The sequence below is a fragment of the Microtus oregoni genome, unplaced genomic scaffold, assembly GCF_018167655.1.
Source record: "Microtus oregoni isolate MIOR12 unplaced genomic scaffold, Mior012 000006F_ref0000085, whole genome shotgun sequence".
In the NCBI taxonomy this organism is placed as follows: domain Eukaryota; kingdom Metazoa; phylum Chordata; class Mammalia; order Rodentia; family Cricetidae; genus Microtus; species Microtus oregoni.
In genome coordinates this window covers 37,232,263-37,250,758 of record NW_024543065.1, presented here as the reverse complement: position 1 = coordinate 37,250,758, position 18,496 = coordinate 37,232,263, and the positions used below count along the sequence as shown (strand labels likewise).

The window sequence follows — 18,496 nt, the reverse complement described above, 5'->3', positions numbered from 1 at the left end:
CACAAGCTGGGTGTGAGAACCTGGCTTTGTTCAGGAAAGTCCTGAATGACTAGGAGACATAAAGCAGCAGGATAAAGGAAAACCAGAGAGACATAAAAGTCGAGGGGGGGGGGGGGGAGTGAGAGAGTCTCACAAAGAGACAGGCAGGAAGATGATAGTTAGAGACATAGAGGGATAAAAGAATACATAGATGATAGATACACATAGGTAGATTATTAAAAGATGAGAGATGACAGACAGGCAGGCAGACAGATGAGAGATGGTAACAGACATCAGAGGGGAAGACTGGGATAGGAAAGGAGAGGAAGAAATGGAATACAGATGGGTAGAGAAATAAAGTCAGGGCGTAAAGCACAAAATGAGAGAGCAAAAGAGAGTGAGGGAGACAGAGGGAAATAATAGAAATTATTAGTATCCACCACACAAAAGGATGCAGGAAGAGACAGTTGCTGTACACTACCCACTATCAGTTTGCAGTGAGAGGAACTTGGAGAATGATAGTCTTAGAGCTAACAACAACAACAACAAAAAAAACGTATAAAAAGAATATAAAAGAGTAACAGGGATCACTGGCCTTCTGACCACAAAGGGCTGAGGTACATACACCCTGGTACCCCATCTCATCGCAGCTGTGTTCTGACCCAGTCTCCATGATGGTGTATCACAGCACCTCAGTCCAGACCACTCCCGGAAGTCACTTGAAGTCTCTCAGAAGACAGACCCCAATATTCCAGTCCTCAGCCCCAGTCAGACCTTGACAGGGACAAATATGTGTTCACACACACACCCCACAGACAGACAGACAGACAGACAGACATCAGCCCAGCAAAGAGCAGGCAATTCTGGCTGTAGTTCCAGGCTGCTTTGAAACACACGCCAGCAACACAGGCACACCCACAGACATGCGTGTGTGTGCACTTTATCTATCTTCCAGTTGCTGATATGTGCTCCTGCGGGACTCATTTGTTCACAGTCTAGAGAGAGAAAGGTGGGCTCTGGGGAGATGAGGGGTAAGTGAGGAGGAAGAAGAAGGTGTGTGGGCAGGGAGGGGAGACAGGGGGACAGTGTGGGTGATAGAAAGTGATAAAACAAATGGGGTGAGATGGAGACAGAAATACAGACAAGACACAAGAGAAGCAGCTGAGGGAGATGGAGAAGACAGACATGGGGGGAAGGTGGAAAGGGATATACAGATAGGACAAATGAAAGGTAAAAGTGAATTCAATGCAAAGGAAAAGGAGAGAAAGAGAAAATAGAGTGGAAGGGCTGGAAGAAAAGGGGGTGTGAAGACAGGTCCTATCTGGTGAGGGGGATGGGGCAATGTCGGGAATCGAAGAGGGTGGAGTTACAGTCTGACCTCAGAGCCCCTGGACAGGCTAGTCGGCTGACGTCAACCCTCCTCCACCCCCGCATTTGCTAGCCTTCAAATGGCCCCCCTCCAGCTAGCTCTAGACACACACGGACTGCAGAGCAAGCCGGAGAGGAGAGAATCCATCAGTATCCACAGCCATGAGACACGTATGTACGTGTGCGTGTGTGTGTGTGTGTGTGTGTGCGTGCGTGCCTGTGTTGTCTGTAACCATAAAGGATAATTACTACCATATGTGAGACCATGTGTATCGGGGACTATTGAGAATGTGTTTGTATGTGAGTGTATCTACTTGTGACTGCAACTGTATGAATTCAGTGAGCATGTGCGGTGGAGTGAGCTTCCTTTGTCATCCATGTCTATGATTCTATAAGTGCATGCTAGTGTTCCTAAAGAAGACTGCATGTGTGTAATGCATGCGTTTTGGTTTCAATTTAATGAGTTCAGAATCTATTTAGCTGAACTACATGCATTCACCAACATTCAACCTCTCTTGACCTGGAAAAAGAGTAGTGTCATATGGCTGGCATCCACTTAAACCAGTGATTCTCAACATGTGGGTCATAACCCTTTTGGTCAATTTGCAACAATGTAAATACATCCTGTATATCAGATATTTATATTACAATTCATAATAGTAGCAAAGTTAGTTATGAAAGAACAACTAAAATACTTTTAAGCTTGGGGGTCACCACAGCATGAGGAACTGTATTAAACTGTGGGTAACTACTGATCTGAACTATTGACTATTTCTTCTGAAACCTATTTCCGTTCCTTCACCCCAGACCCTTGGTGGCTGTCTGGTGTTTACTGGCATGTTGTTTATTGTCTTGATATTATTTCTTCCTCATGCTGAGGGCTTGTGTCCTCAGGTCCCTTGCATGACCATTAGTGGGAGATCACTGGACCCCCATTCTCAGTCTTTGACATGGTATATGAGGTTGTCTTGTGGAACATGGCTGCTTTTGTTCTGTGTGGCTCTTAATGTTGCTAGTACAGCTGTAGGTGGAGGTGTCCGTGTTGCTGGCATCAAAAACTTCTTCATGAGCTGAGCCACCCCCAGGAGCCCAGGCAGAGCTGTATTTGAGACAAAAAGACAGGAATAAATGAGTCTAAAAGAAAGAATAATTGTTATTGAGTATTTAAAAGTTCTATCTTCAGAGAAACCCTGTCTCGAAAAACTAAAAAAAAAAAAAAAAAAAAAAAAGTTCTATCTTAAGTTAGATACCACATACTTGAGGTTCCAGATACCTGGGAGGCTGAGACTGGAAAATTCTTGGGTCTAGGGGTTTGAGGCCAGTCTGGACAACACAGGGAAACTCTTCATCTTCTTTTAAAATCCCCAAAATACCTAACTCACCTCTACTGTCTGAAACATAACGTGGATTATCACATACGATTTTTAAAACCTCTTGAAAAAGTAAAGAGGGGACAACAAGATGGCTCTTGAAGGAAAGGTGCTTGCTTCTAAGCCTGACAATCTGAGTTTGGTCTCCAAGACACAGGGTAGGAAGAGAGAACCTGGTCCCAAAGCTGTCCTCCAACCTACACACACACACACCCTGTGACACACATATGCCCACACACAAAATAAGCAAAGAAATAACTAATTTTTAAATGAAATTGATTTTGGTAACTTATTTGCATCAACTCAGTGTGTGAGACGACTGCAGACTTTTCTACCAAACAGCAGAGGAATCCTGATTTGTTATTTTACTGTGGAGTCAGGACAGACAACGGTGAATGAGAAGTGCGGCATTAAGGACACTGACCTTTGAACTGCTAGTAACTTTCACGTTCCACAAAACATTTTTGTTTCCCTCTCAGCTTAAAATGATATCTGTTTGTAAGTGGTAGTAGAAATCTGTGTCTTGACCACTATTGTATACTTTAAAAATATGGTTGTTTGGGGCTGGCAAGAGGGCTCAAAGAGAAAGGGGCTTGCAGTTAAGTAAGCCTGATTACTTGAGTTTGTTCTCCTACGTGATGGGAGATGAGAATTGACTCCTGAACGTTGCCCTTACTGCCAGTCACACACCATGGCATAGATAGAAGATAGATAGATAGATAGATAGATAGATAGATAGATAGATAGATAGATAAGCAAACAAATAAATGTTTTGAAGCATGATTGTTTCAGGGACTTAGGATGTAGCTAAGTTGGTAGAGTGTTTACTCAGCATACACAAAGCTCCAGGTGCAAGTAAACGCCAGCACCAAATACACTGAATGTGGTGGCTTACCTCTGTCACCCCATCACTCAGAAGACCGAGGCAGAAGGATCAGAAGAAATTCAGCAAATTCTCAGTCACACAGTGAAGTCAAAACCAGCCTGAGCTTCATGTAATCTTGTCTAGAAAACAAAATATTTCAAAATATTACTAACACAAAAATATTAGTGAAAGCTTTTATTTTAATCTACCCCAGACTAAGACTGCAAAATATATTGTGTATGAAAAAAATGGTTTACCTGGGCTTAGTTTTTTGTAAAATTTACAGTTAAAAAGAGAAGAGTCATACTTATTCAAGGCATAATGAAAAGTTTTTCAATAATTGAATGAAATTAAATGGAATATTTGTTTTAATTTATATATTTAAATTACGCACTTATAATTTAATATATGAGAGAGAGAGTTAGTTGAGTTTTTGACATCAACCTAGGGTCCTCAAGTTTGGGAGCAAGTACCTTTACCTACTAAGACATCTTGCTGGCCTCTTCATTTTTATTTTGAAAGAGGGCTAAGAACTAAGTGAACCAGGTGGGCCTTACGCTTGAGACCCTCTGATATCATTTAGCCTCAAAGGTAGCTAGAATGACAGGCTTATGTCACCAGGTTTTTCATTTTAATGACTGTGTGTATGTTGCATAGGTTCAGCTGTGCCTACTCCTGTGGAGTTCAGAGGTCAACATTAATGTCTTCCTCTATCTGTTCTATACTCTTTGTCTTAAAGATAGGCTTCCCACTGAACATGGTACCTACAGATTTCAGCTATAATGGCTGGCCAGCAAGCCCCAGGCATCTACCTGTCTGCCTGCCTGGGGATGGGATTACAGGCGGCACTCAGCTCTTTTGTGTACGCTGAGTCAATCTTCTCAGCCTGTTAATGCTAAATTTTAAACTAAGATTAAAAACTCACACCCTGGACAGACTGGCTGCACTTCAGCTATGGGCAGTGTGACCTACCTTACATTGATGCTTATCCTGCAGTCAGTGTGGCAGGCAGGAACTGATAGCCTAAGCTGGAGGAAGCACAGCAGCCAGACTGTCTGTGTTTGAGCCCTAAGTCCTCTGCATACTATCTGAGTGATCTTTAGTGAGAGAATTCATCTCTTTTGGCCTCGGTAGCAGGGCACAGCAAGAGTACCCACTGCAGAGGGTTGCTGTAGAACAATGTCTGGCTGGGGAAGCAACGACTTACCCATCTTATGCATGAGAAGACAGAGACCCTTCTCAGCCTCTACTGATAAACACGGCCCAGTCAAGTCACTGGATAGCGGGAAAGGGACACACATCAGGATTTCGGGAAGTCAGAGGTGCCATTCTGTCACCTGCGGCAGCACACCTGTCACAAGCTTTTGACTATCCTGTTTTGCTATCTATACTACGACTGCAAATGCTGTCATTAGAGTCTCTCCTGGAAGGGGAAAACAGTCTAGAAGACTGTGATTAATGACTGCAATCCTGGGTTCAAATCCTATAACCTTAGGTATAATCTTGGGAGTTTAAATTTCTGTGACTCAGCAGCTCTGCCTGGAAAACGATGATAAGAGCACATACCTGAATCAGACTGGTAACTGACCTGGTTGTCATCATAGCACCTTCATCCAGTAACTGACGGAAGCAGAGGCCGAGACCCACAGCTAAGCACTGGGCCAACCTCCCAGAGTCCAGAAGAGAGGGAGGGGGGATTACATGAGCAAAGGGGTCAAGATCATGGTGGAAAAAAACAGAGAGACAGCTGGCCCAAGCAAGTGGGAGCTCACTGACTCTGGGGAACCTGCATAGGACGGAACTGGAACCTCTGAATGGGAGTGACAGTTCTGTGGCTTGGACAGTCTTTGCAGCCAACTGGCAGTGTATCCCTAGTGCATGAACTGGCTTTTTGAAGCCCATTCCCTATGGGGCTCCATATTCCCTATATGGAGGGATATAGTACTCAGACTTGATACAGAAGAGAGGGGCTTGGTCCTGTGTCAACTTGATATGCCAGACTTTGTTGACTCCCTTACCCTTTCTGAGGAGTGGATGGGGGGGTGTTTGGGTGAGGGGAGAGATGAGGATGGAGTGAGAGGAGAGTAGGGAGGGAGAATGGTGGGTTGGCATATAAAAGGAAAAAAAAACTTTTAAATAAAAAAATTTAAAATAAGAGAGTACTGACCTGGGTTGGAAGTATAGCTCAGCTGGTAGCACACTTGCCTAGCACTGCAGGAACTGGGCATGGTGCTGCACGCCTGTCATCCCAGCACTCCAGAAGCTGAGACAGTAGGTTCAGAAGTTCAAAGTTGTCCTTGACTATATGTAGGACAGGCTGGGCTACAGGAAACCTTGTATCTAAAACAAACAAGTTCATATAAAAGGGTTAAAATAGCACTTGGTACATATTTGGTATAAACTGCTTAGTACATGGTATTAGTGTCTTGACACAGAAACTTTTGTTTTGTTGGGTTATTCTTAACTTCATTTTTTTTCCAATTTTTAAAATTACTTTTTGGGTGATGGCAGGCAAACGCATGTGTTTTAGTCACAGCACAGTACGTTCACGTCTCTCCTTCCATCCTGAGGGTTCCAAAGATCAAACTCAGTTGTCAGACTTGGAGGCAGACACTTTTCACCCACTGAGCCATCCCACCAGCCAGCACCACTTTATGGGCCACTAACAAACACAGGGAAAGCCTGGGAAGTTGCACTGTGTAACACTTTTGTACAGAAGAGATGCTAACGCTGGAGGAGGGGAGGCATAACGGCTTACTTTAGAGGGCATCACATAAAAACCTGGCTTGGTGGCTCACGCCTGTCTTACCAGCACTCAGGAGGATAGGGCATTCTAAACCAGCTGGGGCTACACAGACTCTTTCTACTAAAAAAAAAAAAAAGAAAGAAAGAAAGAAAAAAAACAACGGGGTAAAGCAGTTAATAAAAATCAGGTAGTAAGCCAAGATAATTGCTTCAAAGGTGGTGCTCAGGGGGGTCTTTTTAAGAACTCCTGGGCTGCTAGAGAGATAGCTATCTTCATGGTTAATAACACTTGCTATTGCGAAGCCAAAAGACTTCACAAGTACTCTAGAGCATACGAGGCCCTCTTCTGGCCTCCATGGGGATCGGGCACAATGGTGCACAGGCATATACATGGGGGGAAAACACCCACACGAATAAAATAAAAATGCATAAATAAACAAACTTTTAAAACATAAGACAGATCATTTGAAAGTACTGGAATATTCTTATCCAGCTTAGACGAGAGAGCCCCAGAAATAAAGTCATCTTCAGAAAGCCCTCAGGACTGATCCTTCTCCTTGGCTCCCCACAGGACATGCCTAAGCCCTCAGAGGCAGCACGTCGCTGCTCCGGCCTGGCTCGGCGGGTGCTCACGATTACATTCGCACTGCTCATCCTGGGCCTCATGACCTGGGCCTACGCCGCCGGCGTCCCTCTCGCCTCGGATCACTACGGCCTCCTGGCCTTCGGCCTCTACGGGGCCTTCCTCAGCGCGCATTTGGTGGCGCAGAGCCTTTTCGCTTACCTGGAGCACCGGAGGGTGGCAGCGGCGGCGCGGCGCGCCTCAGCGAAGGGACTCCCGGACGAGGCCACCGCACGCAGCGTGGCGCTCACCATCTCTGCCTACCAGGAGGACCCTGCGTACCTGCGCCAGTGCCTGACCTCGGCGCGGGCTCTGCTGTACCCGCGCGCACGGCTGCGCGTCCTCATGGTGGTGGACGGCAACCGCGAGGAGGATCTGTACATGGTGGACATGTTCCGCGAAGTCTTCGCCGATGAGGACCCCGCCACCTACGTGTGGGACGGCAACTATCATCAGCCCTGGGAACCGGCAGAGGGGGCGGGTGCAGTGGGTGCCGGTGCCTACCGCGAAGTGGAGGCGGAGGACCCCGGGCGGCTGACGGTGGAGGCTTTGGTGAGGACGCGCAGGTGCGTTTGCGTGGCGCAGCGCTGGGGCGGCAAGCGCGAGGTCATGTACACGGCCTTCAAGGCTCTGGGAGACTCCGTGGACTACGTGCAGGTGAGTGCAAGGTATCCCGTGCCTCCTGTGCATGTGACCTCACACCCTCCACTTCAGAAAGAGTGGAGTGCTTGCATCCCAGACCCTGGGAGGTGGAGGCGGGAGGATCAGAAGTTCAAAGTCAGGCTTTGCACTCTGAAACAGGAGACGCTATATCAAACGGATTTGAGGGAACAGCTTCATTTCCTCTTTTTATTCATTCGGTGAAGAAATCTTTCAATACTTACTCGTGCTTTTATCTATCCTCCAGCAGATAATTTCTTCAATGTAGAGTCAACCCTGTCTTCTCTTATTTATGTGTGCACGTGTGTGTGCACTGTGGAAGCCTGAGGAAGACCTCAGGTGTCCTGCTCTTTCACTCCCCTCCTCCCTCATTCCTTTGAGACAGGACCTCTCATTGAATTTAGATGTAGGTTGGCAATCAAATTAGGGTTCTCAAGCACTGTTATCCACCTAGCTATCGCCCCAGGCTCAAATCCTTATCTCATCACTCACCATACATTCAGACAGAAACTCTAATTCATCCATTTCACTCAATTTATTCATCAACCGTTAATGAACTGATTTAATATGGATATTTAGTCAATCTTATCCATCCATTTGATATAATGGTTCTTCCTTTTTTTCTTACTTTGGTGTGGTTCTTTCATTTGATGGTACACACATCTGTGTACACACCCAGTACAGTGCTCGTTCACTCTACCCATTTGTATACTTGTTGTTGTGACAAAATACCAGACCAAGGCAACTTAGAGAAAGAAGGGTTTATTCTGGCTCACAGTTTGAGGGTGCAGTCCATCATGATAGGAAAGACATGAATTTGGGGGCTTGAGAAAGCAAAAAGAGAAAAGGAGGTGAAGACCCACTAACTGGTTCCCATCTCCTAAAGGTCAAACAACCTTCCAAAACAGTGCTACCAGTTATGAGACCAATTGTTCAAAAACACGAACCTGGGGGGGGGGGGACATTTCACATCCAAACCACAATACTGAATGAAGAAATTCATTCCCTCTTTCATTCACATAGCCACTGAAGACAGAAGGAAACTCTGAGCGTACATTCATCCTTTCATGCAGCTACTCATTCATTTACTACAAAGATTCATTCACTCAATCACTCACCCACAAATCAAGACATTTGATATAATGTTACTTTCTTTCTTCATGCAATATGGAAAGGCTTTCCTTTACCCTTCTTTCCACCCAGGCATCAATACATCCAGTGTGGACCTCATCCACTTCTTTATTCATTCGCTTACCCTTTTTATATAGAGGTTTGTTCCCCCTTTCCTTTTTGCTTTCTTTCCTTCAATGTTGAGACTTCTGCCACGCATTCAGCTATGAAATACAGACCTTTAATTCATCACGCATCCATCCATTTAGTGTGGTCATTTACTAACATGCTACTGTCTTAGTTTCTTCTCCTGTTGCTCTGAGAAAACACCTTTACAAAAACACCTTAAGGGAGAAATGGCTTCCTTTGGCTAACAGTTCACCAGACAGGAAGTCAAGGCACAGGAGCTGGAAGCAGCTGCTCACACCACCTGCACATCTTGTGTGAAGCTCACGTCCTCTTTTTATATAATCCAGGATCCCAGTCCAGGGAGTAGTGTAAACAATCTATAAGCCCTTTCTAGGACCATCCCTTTGTAGGATTCTGGTCTGACCCTAGTCCCATTCTTTTCACAGGTCTGTGACTCAGACACAAGGCTAGACCCCATGGCACTGCTGGAGCTTGTGCGAGTGCTGGATGCAGATCCCCGGGTAGGGGCTGTTGGGGGTGATGTGCGGATCCTTAACCCTCTGGATTCCTGGGTCAGCTTCTTGAGCAGCCTGCGATACTGGGTAGCCTTCAATGTGGAGAGAGCTTGTCAGAGCTACTTCCACTGTGTGTCCTGCATCAGTGGTCCTCTGGGTGAGTGAAAGCGGGGCTTGGAAGGCTTGTGGGTGCGTAAGGAGGGGAGAAAGGGAGCCAGAGGCAGGGTAAAGTTGTGGACAAAGATAGGGCTGGGGTCGGATTGTAGTCAACATAAGTACATGTTAGAGCTGTACTGGTTTGCAGGAGAGAAATGAAGCTGGGAAAGGGGGAACGATGCAGATTGGGCAAGTTGCTGCAAAAGGGCTTGTGGAAGGGAGATGAGGTTGGGGTGGAGATGAGGTTGAACAGGGAAGGTATTGAGAATGCTGGGGCATTGTGGGAGGAGCGGTGACTTTACAGTGAATGGTCATGTGACAGACACATTGGAAAGGGCAGCGGCTTCAGATAAGACTGGTGCTGTATTGGGGGTGGTGATGAAGGACAAGGCTGAGACTGGGATGGAGATGAGGAAGCACAGAGTGGGAAACAGAGATGCACTGAGCACAACATTAACCACATCAGAGGCTGATGCTTGGTACTCCCCATCCTACCTAGGCCTGTACAGGAACAATCTCCTGCAGCAGTTCCTGGAAGCCTGGTACAACCAGAAGTTCCTGGGCACCCACTGCACTTTCGGGGATGACAGGCATCTCACCAACCGCATGCTCAGCATGGGTTACGCTACCAAGTAAGTAGAGGGGACCATGTGGTCGTGTATGTGAAGAGTGTCCCTGAGGAAGAGAGACAGAGGGTCCAAGAGGCAGAGGACAATATCATAAGAGGGAGAGGAGCCATGCCTATTTAGCCAATGGCCTCCAAAGAGTTTGATATTAGCAGAGAATTGGAGGTACTGAAAAGGCTGTAAAGGGTTTTGTGAACCCTTTTCGCCCCACCAAACAAGACAAGGTGAGGGTGAGCAATTTCACATAGAAGGAACAAGGCAGATGGGGTAAGTGGGCTATCCCATGGAGACCGAGCCAGCCTGGGCCATGCAGAAGGGAGGGAGAAGGATGAGATGAGTAGATGGGATGGGTTAACACCAGTGGGAGAAGCAGCAAGAAAAGAGGAAATTGAGGAGGAGAGTGTCTGATCTCCATAACCACTGTACAGGAGTTTGGATGCCCTATAGGCACAGCAGTAGGCAAAAGGGGCAAAAATTCTTCCTTATGCTGAGGAGACAATTTATCTACCAAGTGTGGCAACCTATAGAGTATATTGTGTGACTTTTCCTGGGGAAGAAATGGTGTTCTATTTTAATTTTTGTTTCTGCAACAAGTATCCCTGACCAAAAGCAACTTAAGGGAGAGATTGTTGATTTGGCTTACAATTCCAGATCACGGTCCATCACTGACAGACAGTCAAGGCAGGAACTCAAGCACCCAGGCGTATGGCATCCACCATCAAAAGCAGAGAGAAATGAATGGTCCCTAGCTGGCTGCTGCCTTCTGCTTAGTATTTAGCTAGCCTTTTCTACACTTATAATATTCAGTACCTCCCCTGTGAAATAGTACTACCCAAATTCAGGGGGAGTCTTCCCACCTCTGTGAACAATCAAGACAGTTCCAACGGACATGCCTACAGGCCAACCTGATCTAGCCAGTTCCTCAGTGGAGGGTTTCTTCTCAGCTGATGCTAGCTTGTGGCAAGTTGACTGTTAAAACTAACTAGTGTAGACGTAAGCAAACGTCCATTCACCCCAGACAGGGCACACATGACAGACCAAAAATAAATAAATTAAAAAAAGAAAGAAAAAATAATTCGCCCTATTGTTTGATGTCGGTCGTATGTGCCAAAGTAGAGAGAGAAACTCACTAAGATGCTAAGCCTTCATTTTTTGAAGGAGCTTCTGAAGGAGCAGAAAAGGGGCTTAGCCTTCTTGGAAAAGACTGACCCCCAGCTCTCTCACTCCAGTTACTTTGTTCAAACATAGGCAAGGTTAATAGGGGCTGGGAAAGGTTTCAACTTCCAAAGTTAACTTGCTTTTGCTGCCTGTGAAAGCAGACAACCCACACAAATCTCAGTCCCTTTTGATTATCAAAAGTAAGAACTCCAAGTATTCCAGGAGTGTCTTAGGACCAAGGTCGGTGTAACTGCCAGCTCTCACTTAACACCAAGTGCAGTTTCTCCAGAGAAACATTTTTCTTTTTTTTTTAAAGATTATTTATCTATTTATTATGTATACAAAATAATGTATGCCCGCATGCCAGAAGAAGGTGCCAGATCTCATTACAGATTACAGATGGTTGTGAACCACCATGTGGTTGCTGGGAATTGAACTCAGGACCTCTGGAAAAGCAACCAGTGCTTTTAACCACTGAGCCATCTCTTCAGCCCCCTCGGAACATTCTTTTTCAAGGCTGAAACAGTCTCAAAATAATTTCACAGCATCTACTAATCAGCCCAAATGTAGAAAGGCTTTGCTGAAACATTTCTCTCAAAGCCAGACACAAAGGCTTTACTATACGCTTCACTTAAAGCCAGACACAAAGGCTTTAGTTGCGTATCACTGCATCTACCCAAGTCTAACTTGATACCAGTAGCTGGGTGTACTTATGCATAAATGATTTTGAGGCACCTTTGACTGCTCTCAATAGCTGCATCTGTAGAGCTCCCTGCACACCTTGCAGGCAGCTCCACTGGAGTGCCCCCCACCACACACACACACACACACACACTTGTTCACTTCCTTTAGGAGAGCTCTCCTTAATCTAGTTTCATTTTAAGCCTCCTGGCTCTTGTTAATTTCTTGAATTTCCATTAACTTTTTAAGTCTTCCTCCTCCCTTCAAGAGGAAATGTGTCAAGCTGGAGGAAACAGATTTGGAATAATAATCTCATTTTAGCCAAGAGCACCAGGAGAGAGGACAGAGAGCTACCAGGGGTCCCCTCATGAAAGGCTCATAGGACCTTCACTAAAATGAATCATGGAGGGCTTTGAGCAGAAGACCCGCATGTGAAAGCATCCTCTAGGCAGATGTTTTGGGTACAAACAGCAACATCAGAAGCAAGCAGAACATTGAGGGTGCCAAATGACACAGTGAAGAGAGACACTGTCAAGTACTGCCCTTGGCTGAGAGACTAGTTTGACGTCACCTAATAAGCTAACTGCTGATGGCCACCTGTGGCTTTTCCTTAGTTGGGATTCTAACTACCCTGCATGGGTATGACTAAGGCATGTAAGGACAGATTAATGGTTTCTGCCTCAGCCACAGGAAGGGGTCCATCTGCTCTTTTGAGAACTTCTCATGCAGACGCTAACCTGGGGAGTGGCCAGTCTTGCCCTACTCTTCATGGCAGGACTTGCCAATTCAGTCAGCACTTAGTCACGTCACTGATGGTGTTAGTGTCAATGACTAATATTCGTCATGTCTGTAGTAACAGTGTTAGTCACAGTAAAACAGCAGTAGCTCTCACTGATTGAGCAATTACTAGAAACTGCTTGGCATACGACCTCCATGTAGTCCTGACAGTTGAAAATATTAAACAGTGATATAGGCCCACAGAAAGGATGCTGAGGAAGCTGGAGAGATGGCTCATTGGTTATGAGACCTCTTCCATTTCAGCACCCACAACTGGTGGCTGACAGTGCCTGTAACTCCATCTCCAGGGGACCCGAGACACTCGTCAGGCCTCTTTGTGCGTCCATACTTAGGCACACATACACACACCACACGCATGCGTACACACACACCATGCACACACCACACGTGCACACACATGCGTGTGTGCACACACCATCATTCTGTCCTCTCTGCTTCCTCTCCGTGGATGCAATGTGATCAGATGCTTCATATTTCTACTTCTATGCTTTCCCTTCCTGGCCAGACTTTATTTTTGAACTATGAGCCATAATAAAACCCTTCCGTCCTTGCCTGTTGTCAGCTGTTTTGACACAATGACAAAAAAAAAAAATACTACAAAAAGACAAAACTTGCCCCAATCCCATTGAAAGTGGGCACTTCAAAATTCTGCTCCCTGGACTGGGAGTAAATTAAGAGCACTGGCTGCTCTTGCTTAGGACCTGGGTTCGATTCCGAGCACCCACATGGCCGATCACAAGCATCTGTAGCTCCAGTTCCAACGGCTATGATGCTTTCTTCTAACCCCCTCAGGCATGAGGAACACATGCAGCCCACATATGTACATGCAAACAAACCATTCATACATATGAAATGATCTTTAAGTTTAAAACTCCTGCCCGGGCCCCAGGGAGAACCACACTGATGCCCGCCCTTGTTTCTCTGCACCTGTCAGGTACACTTCGCGCTCCAGATGCTATTCAGAGACACCCTCCTCCTTCCTGCGCTGGCTGAGTCAACAGACCCGCTGGTCCAAGTCTTATTTCCGCGAGTGGCTATACAACGCCTTATGGTGGCACCGCCACCATGCGTGGATGACCTATGAAGCAGTGGTCTCCGGCCTCTTCCCTTTCTTCGTGGCTGCCACAGTGCTGCGGCTCTTCTATGCTGGGCGTCCATGGGCCCTGCTCTGGGTGCTGTTGTGCGTACAGGGCGTCGCGCTGGCTAAGGCGGCCTTTGCAGCCTGGCTGCGAGGCTGCGTGCGCATGGTGCTGCTGTCCCTCTACGCACCACTGTACATGTGTGGCCTGCTGCCCGCCAAGTTCCTGGCATTGGTCACCATGAATCAGAGTGGCTGGGGCACCTCAGGCAGGAAGAAGCTGGCTGCTAACTATGTCCCGGTGCTACCCCTAGCACTCTGGGCTCTGTTACTGCTTGGAGGCCTGATCCGCAGTGTGGCCCAGGAAGCTCAGGCCGACTGGAGTGGCCCATCCCGGGCAGCCGAGGCCTACCACCTCGCTGCTGGAGCAGGGGCCTATGTGGCCTACTGGGTGGTAATGCTGACTCTCTATTGGGTGGTTGTGCGGAGGCTCTGCAGGCGTCGCAGCGGTGGCTACCATGTTCAGGTGTGAATCTGGTCATGGACATGCTCACAGAGGACTGTGGGGGAGGCAAGAGGAGTCCTGCAGGGTAGCTGCAGGAGCCATGAAGTCCATGGGGACTCCCTGGCCTCAGTTTCCCTTCTTGAAGTGAGCGTGTCATCCGAGATTCTTGGAATGTATTCTTGGAATACATTCAATGAACTGTATTGGACCTCAAGACTTCTGGGTCTCGGGGGAGGGGTAATTTATTGATCAGGGTGTGGGTTTGTAGGACCAGGACCAGAAGGTCCCTGCATTCTTTCGGTTTCTATTTAATGTGTTTGTACTGTGATTAAGATATAATAAATTTTTTTTATTTATTTTCTTCCAAGCAACTCTTCCCTTTTTTCTTGTCATTGGGAAATAGGGGGGCCCAATAAGGGTTGACGGATGTTTGAACTTCTACAGGGTACTCTCCTTCCTGAGAACCTAGATTCTGATGTCATACAATACAGGTATTGGAGCTGGGGAGATGGCTCAACAGGTCTTCCAAAGGACCTGAGTTCAATGTCCAGCACCCACATGATGGTTCACAACCTCTGTAACTTCAATTCCAGGGGATCTGACAGCTTGTTCTGGCCTCCGTGAGTGCAGTGCACAAGCACACATGCAGGCCAAGCCCCCATCCATCTTAAATAAGAATGAAAGAAAATATAAGTAATAGACAAATGATGTGAGGCACACCTATAATCCATATCACGTCAGAAGTTCATGGTCATTCGCTATTAGTTCTGTTCCCTGTGGCTGTGAGAAAATACCCTGGTAAAAGCATCAAGGAAGAAAGGTTTATTAGGCTAATTCCAAGCCACTGTCCATTATTATAGGGAAGTCAAAGCAGCAGGAGCTTGAAGCAGCTACTCACATCACAAACAGTCAAGAGCAATGGATTAATGCACACATGCTTTTTTCTCACCATCTCCTTTTCAACCAGTCCGGGACCCAGCTCATATAAGGATGCTGCCTGCATTTGGGGAGAGTCATCCCACCTCAGTTAACCCGTTTAAAATCACCCACAGTCATATCAAAAGGCCACTCTAATCCAGGTGGTTCTAAGTGTCAAGTGGACAATCTAAACACCACGCTCTGCTACAAAGGGACTTCAATGCCACCCTGGCTACATGAAATCTTGTCTCACAAACTTCTTAAGACTCTCTCAACTTCAATCTCTTCCTAGACTACCAAGCCACTTCCTTTTCTGTGGAAAGCAACACTCCATGAAAAAACTCCGAGTTTAGAAACTTGGTCATTGTGCAGCCATAGCTGTAATCTAACTCTACTTATTTCCATCTCTCCCCGGGGGACTCCATACTCACTGATGGTCACCCCTCATCCCACTGCCCCTCACACACACACACTCAAAGCAGTCACTCATCTTCTAAATGTGAATTTACCTGTTCTAGAGAGTCCTATAAATGGAAGCTGGCAGTCTGTGACCTTTTATGGTTGATTTAGCTTAAGACTTTCAAAGCTCACTTAAGCCATTGAATCTCTGATTCATTTCTTTTTATTGTTAAGCAGTATACCACGACAGGACACAAACAATTTTTATCCACCCTATTATCGGCAGACAGATATTTAGTTGTCTCCAACTTGGGACTATGATGTTCTTCATCACGTTTTTGTGTGGACCTATGATTCTAATTCTTAAGTATATACCTAGGGAAAAAACTATGAGGTCTTATCATTCTTTTTAACTATTATTTTAAAATATATGAATAAATTATTATTAAATAATAAATCATTTATTGATATTTTAAAATAATTATTTTTCACTTAATTTTGAGACAGGCTCTCATAGAACAAAGGTTAGTCTCAAACTTGGCGAGGATGACCTTGAGCTTCAGCTCCTCCAGCCTTCATCTCCAGGGTTCTGGATTGATAGACACAAACCTGCACGTTGTGTTCACAGAGTCCTGAGGATGGGAGCAGGGGCTTTGAACATACTAGGCGGTTACTCCATTTACTCAGCCGCATCTACAGCATCAGCCATTTCTTTTAATTTTGTGTTATCTTTGTGTGTGCGCTCATGTGTGACTGTGTGCACACAGGTGGATGTCAAAGGACATGTCACCTGTGCATCCAGTCCTTGCTTTCCATCTTCTTTGAGGTAGGGTCTCTAATTTTCCACTGCAATCCCAGCCTGGGTGGCACACAAGCTTTCTGGGATTCTTCTGGCTCCATCTCTCATCTTGTATAGAAGAACAGGGATTACAGAGGCTCAGTATCTTATGCTGCTGTTTTACATGGGTTCTGTGGATCCAACTGGGGTCCTCATGACTCAGTGCAAGTCTTTTGCTCACCAAGACTGTTTTCCAGACCCGAATTCGAGGAGGGAATGGCAGACTTTTCCACAAAGACTACTCCATTTTACCTCATTGCTAGTAAATGTGGTGAGGCTTTTGATCTCCCCACCCCCTTGCCAAACTTATTATGTAACGCTAATTACAAGCTATCTCTGTGGCTGTGGTTTGGTTTCTCTTTGTGGTTTTGATTTCCATTTTCCCAAAGACTAATGTGGACTCCCATTGTTAAAAAAAAAAAAAAAACCCAAGCTAATCACACGACCGGCAGGCACTCCTTCTTCACGTCTTCCCCATTCTACAAAACTATTAAATTAACCTCATTAATGATATCTCCATTGCCAAAACCATGAGCTTCCCAGTGAGGCAGCAGTTTCTGCAGTCAATCTGTCTGTTTTCTCATCCCTCTGTGCCTTGTATATATGTGAGGAAGTATATTGAGTTTTTTGTTTGTTTGTTCTTTTTGGTTTCTTTGTTTTCTTTTGTTTCTGTCTATGAAACTCTGGCTGGCCTGGAACTCACTGTGTAGACCACTCACTGGCTTTGAGCTCAGAGATCCAGCTGCCTCTACCTTAGCTTCCTAAGTGCTGGGATTAAAGCCATGTGCACGACTGGCATTTCTTCGCTCGACTGTCAGGAAAAACAGGAGCCTCAGCAACCTCCCTCAGTTTGCTGTTCATTTTTTCCTGGTTCTGAAGCTGGGACACTGTTTATCTGCTACAGTGCTTCCATTCTGAGCACGCATGAAGCTGAGTTTGACCCAGCACTGGGAAAATAAGAATGTTAGTGCACACCCATGATCCTAGCACTTGGAATCCCTGCCCGAGGAGGCGGTAGGCTCAGGAGTTCAAGGTTCTCTTTGTTCAGTCTAGCCAAGGAAACACAAGCTCCAGATTCAGGGAGAAACTAGGTCTCAAAGGAATAGATGGAGAGTGGCAGAGGACTTCTGAGACACACACAGTACCCCCCTCCCTCCAAAAAATACTCATACTCTCACTCAATATAAACAAGCAAATGTTTCGAAACGTTGCTTTGGGTTCCTTTTCATGTAGCCATTAGAGACCATGTTCCTCATCTGTGGCTACACATGGCCCCACTAAACTCAGCACTGTGGCTCTAAGTGCCCTCATTACACTCTCCACCCAGAGGCAGAATTCCTAAATATTGTTTAAATCCCAGACTAGTATACCAAATAGCCTGCAAGATGTTTTCACTTAATAGTTTACCCACTTCTTACCCCCAATTCCAAACTTTTCTCCTTTTACTCCATCTTCCTGTCTCAGCAAACACAGAGGCATGATCTCAGTTCCCTGGGCCACAGATTCAAGAGCCCTGTTGCCAATTAGAGTAACCACTATAGCTTTTCCCTGGATCACTGATTTAGTCACAAACCCATTTACCAGGTAAGCTACCAATTCAAAAGGAAAGAGATGCAGATACGCTCACATGGGGCTCCTAGCCAACACACCAATCAAGATGCGCACACCTTTATTCCCAGCACTCAGGAGGCAGAGGCAAGAGGACCTCTGTGAGTTCAAGGCCAGCCTGGTCTACAGCACCAGTTCCGGGACAGGCCTCACAGCTAAGGAGAAACCCTGTCTTGAAAAACAAACAAACAAACAAAAATTTAAAATGACTACCTAGAAGAGTTAGGTACGGTGGTATACACTTATAATTCAAGCACTTGTGAATCAGAGATAAAACCCCAAGATCCAGGCCAGTCTAGCTTAGACAGGGGGATCCCGTCTCCAAACAAACAAACAAACAAAAAAGTTAAGACTATCTAGGTAATGAG

At 45.9% G+C, this 18,496-nt stretch overlaps 2 protein-coding genes across 2 annotated transcripts in view; one reads left to right on the top strand and one right to left on the bottom strand.

Moving 5' to 3' along the window:
* The window catches only part of Fpr2 (formyl peptide receptor 2), a 59,435-nt gene extending 52,231 nt beyond the window's left edge, over positions 1-7,204 (bottom strand). Inside the window, exons 1-3 of the mRNA XM_041653485.1 lie at positions 7,112-7,204; positions 5,750-5,922; positions 3,613-3,722 (exon numbers count right to left, since the gene is read on the bottom strand). The gene's annotated coding sequence lies outside the window, so the exon portion shown is untranslated. The remainder of the gene's footprint in view (positions 1-3,612; positions 3,723-5,749; positions 5,923-7,111) is intronic.
* Positions 1,118-14,595, top strand: Has1 (hyaluronan synthase 1). Its single transcript, XM_041653483.1, has 5 exons — positions 1,118-1,518; positions 6,899-7,606; positions 9,295-9,520; positions 10,019-10,151; positions 13,717-14,595. Exons 1-5 carry the CDS (start codon positions 1,510-1,512, stop codon positions 14,390-14,392), a joined length of 1,752 nt encoding a protein of 583 aa, XP_041509417.1. The 5' UTR covers positions 1,118-1,509; the 3' UTR covers positions 14,393-14,595.
* The last annotated feature ends 3,901 nt before the right edge of the window (positions 14,596-18,496 follow it).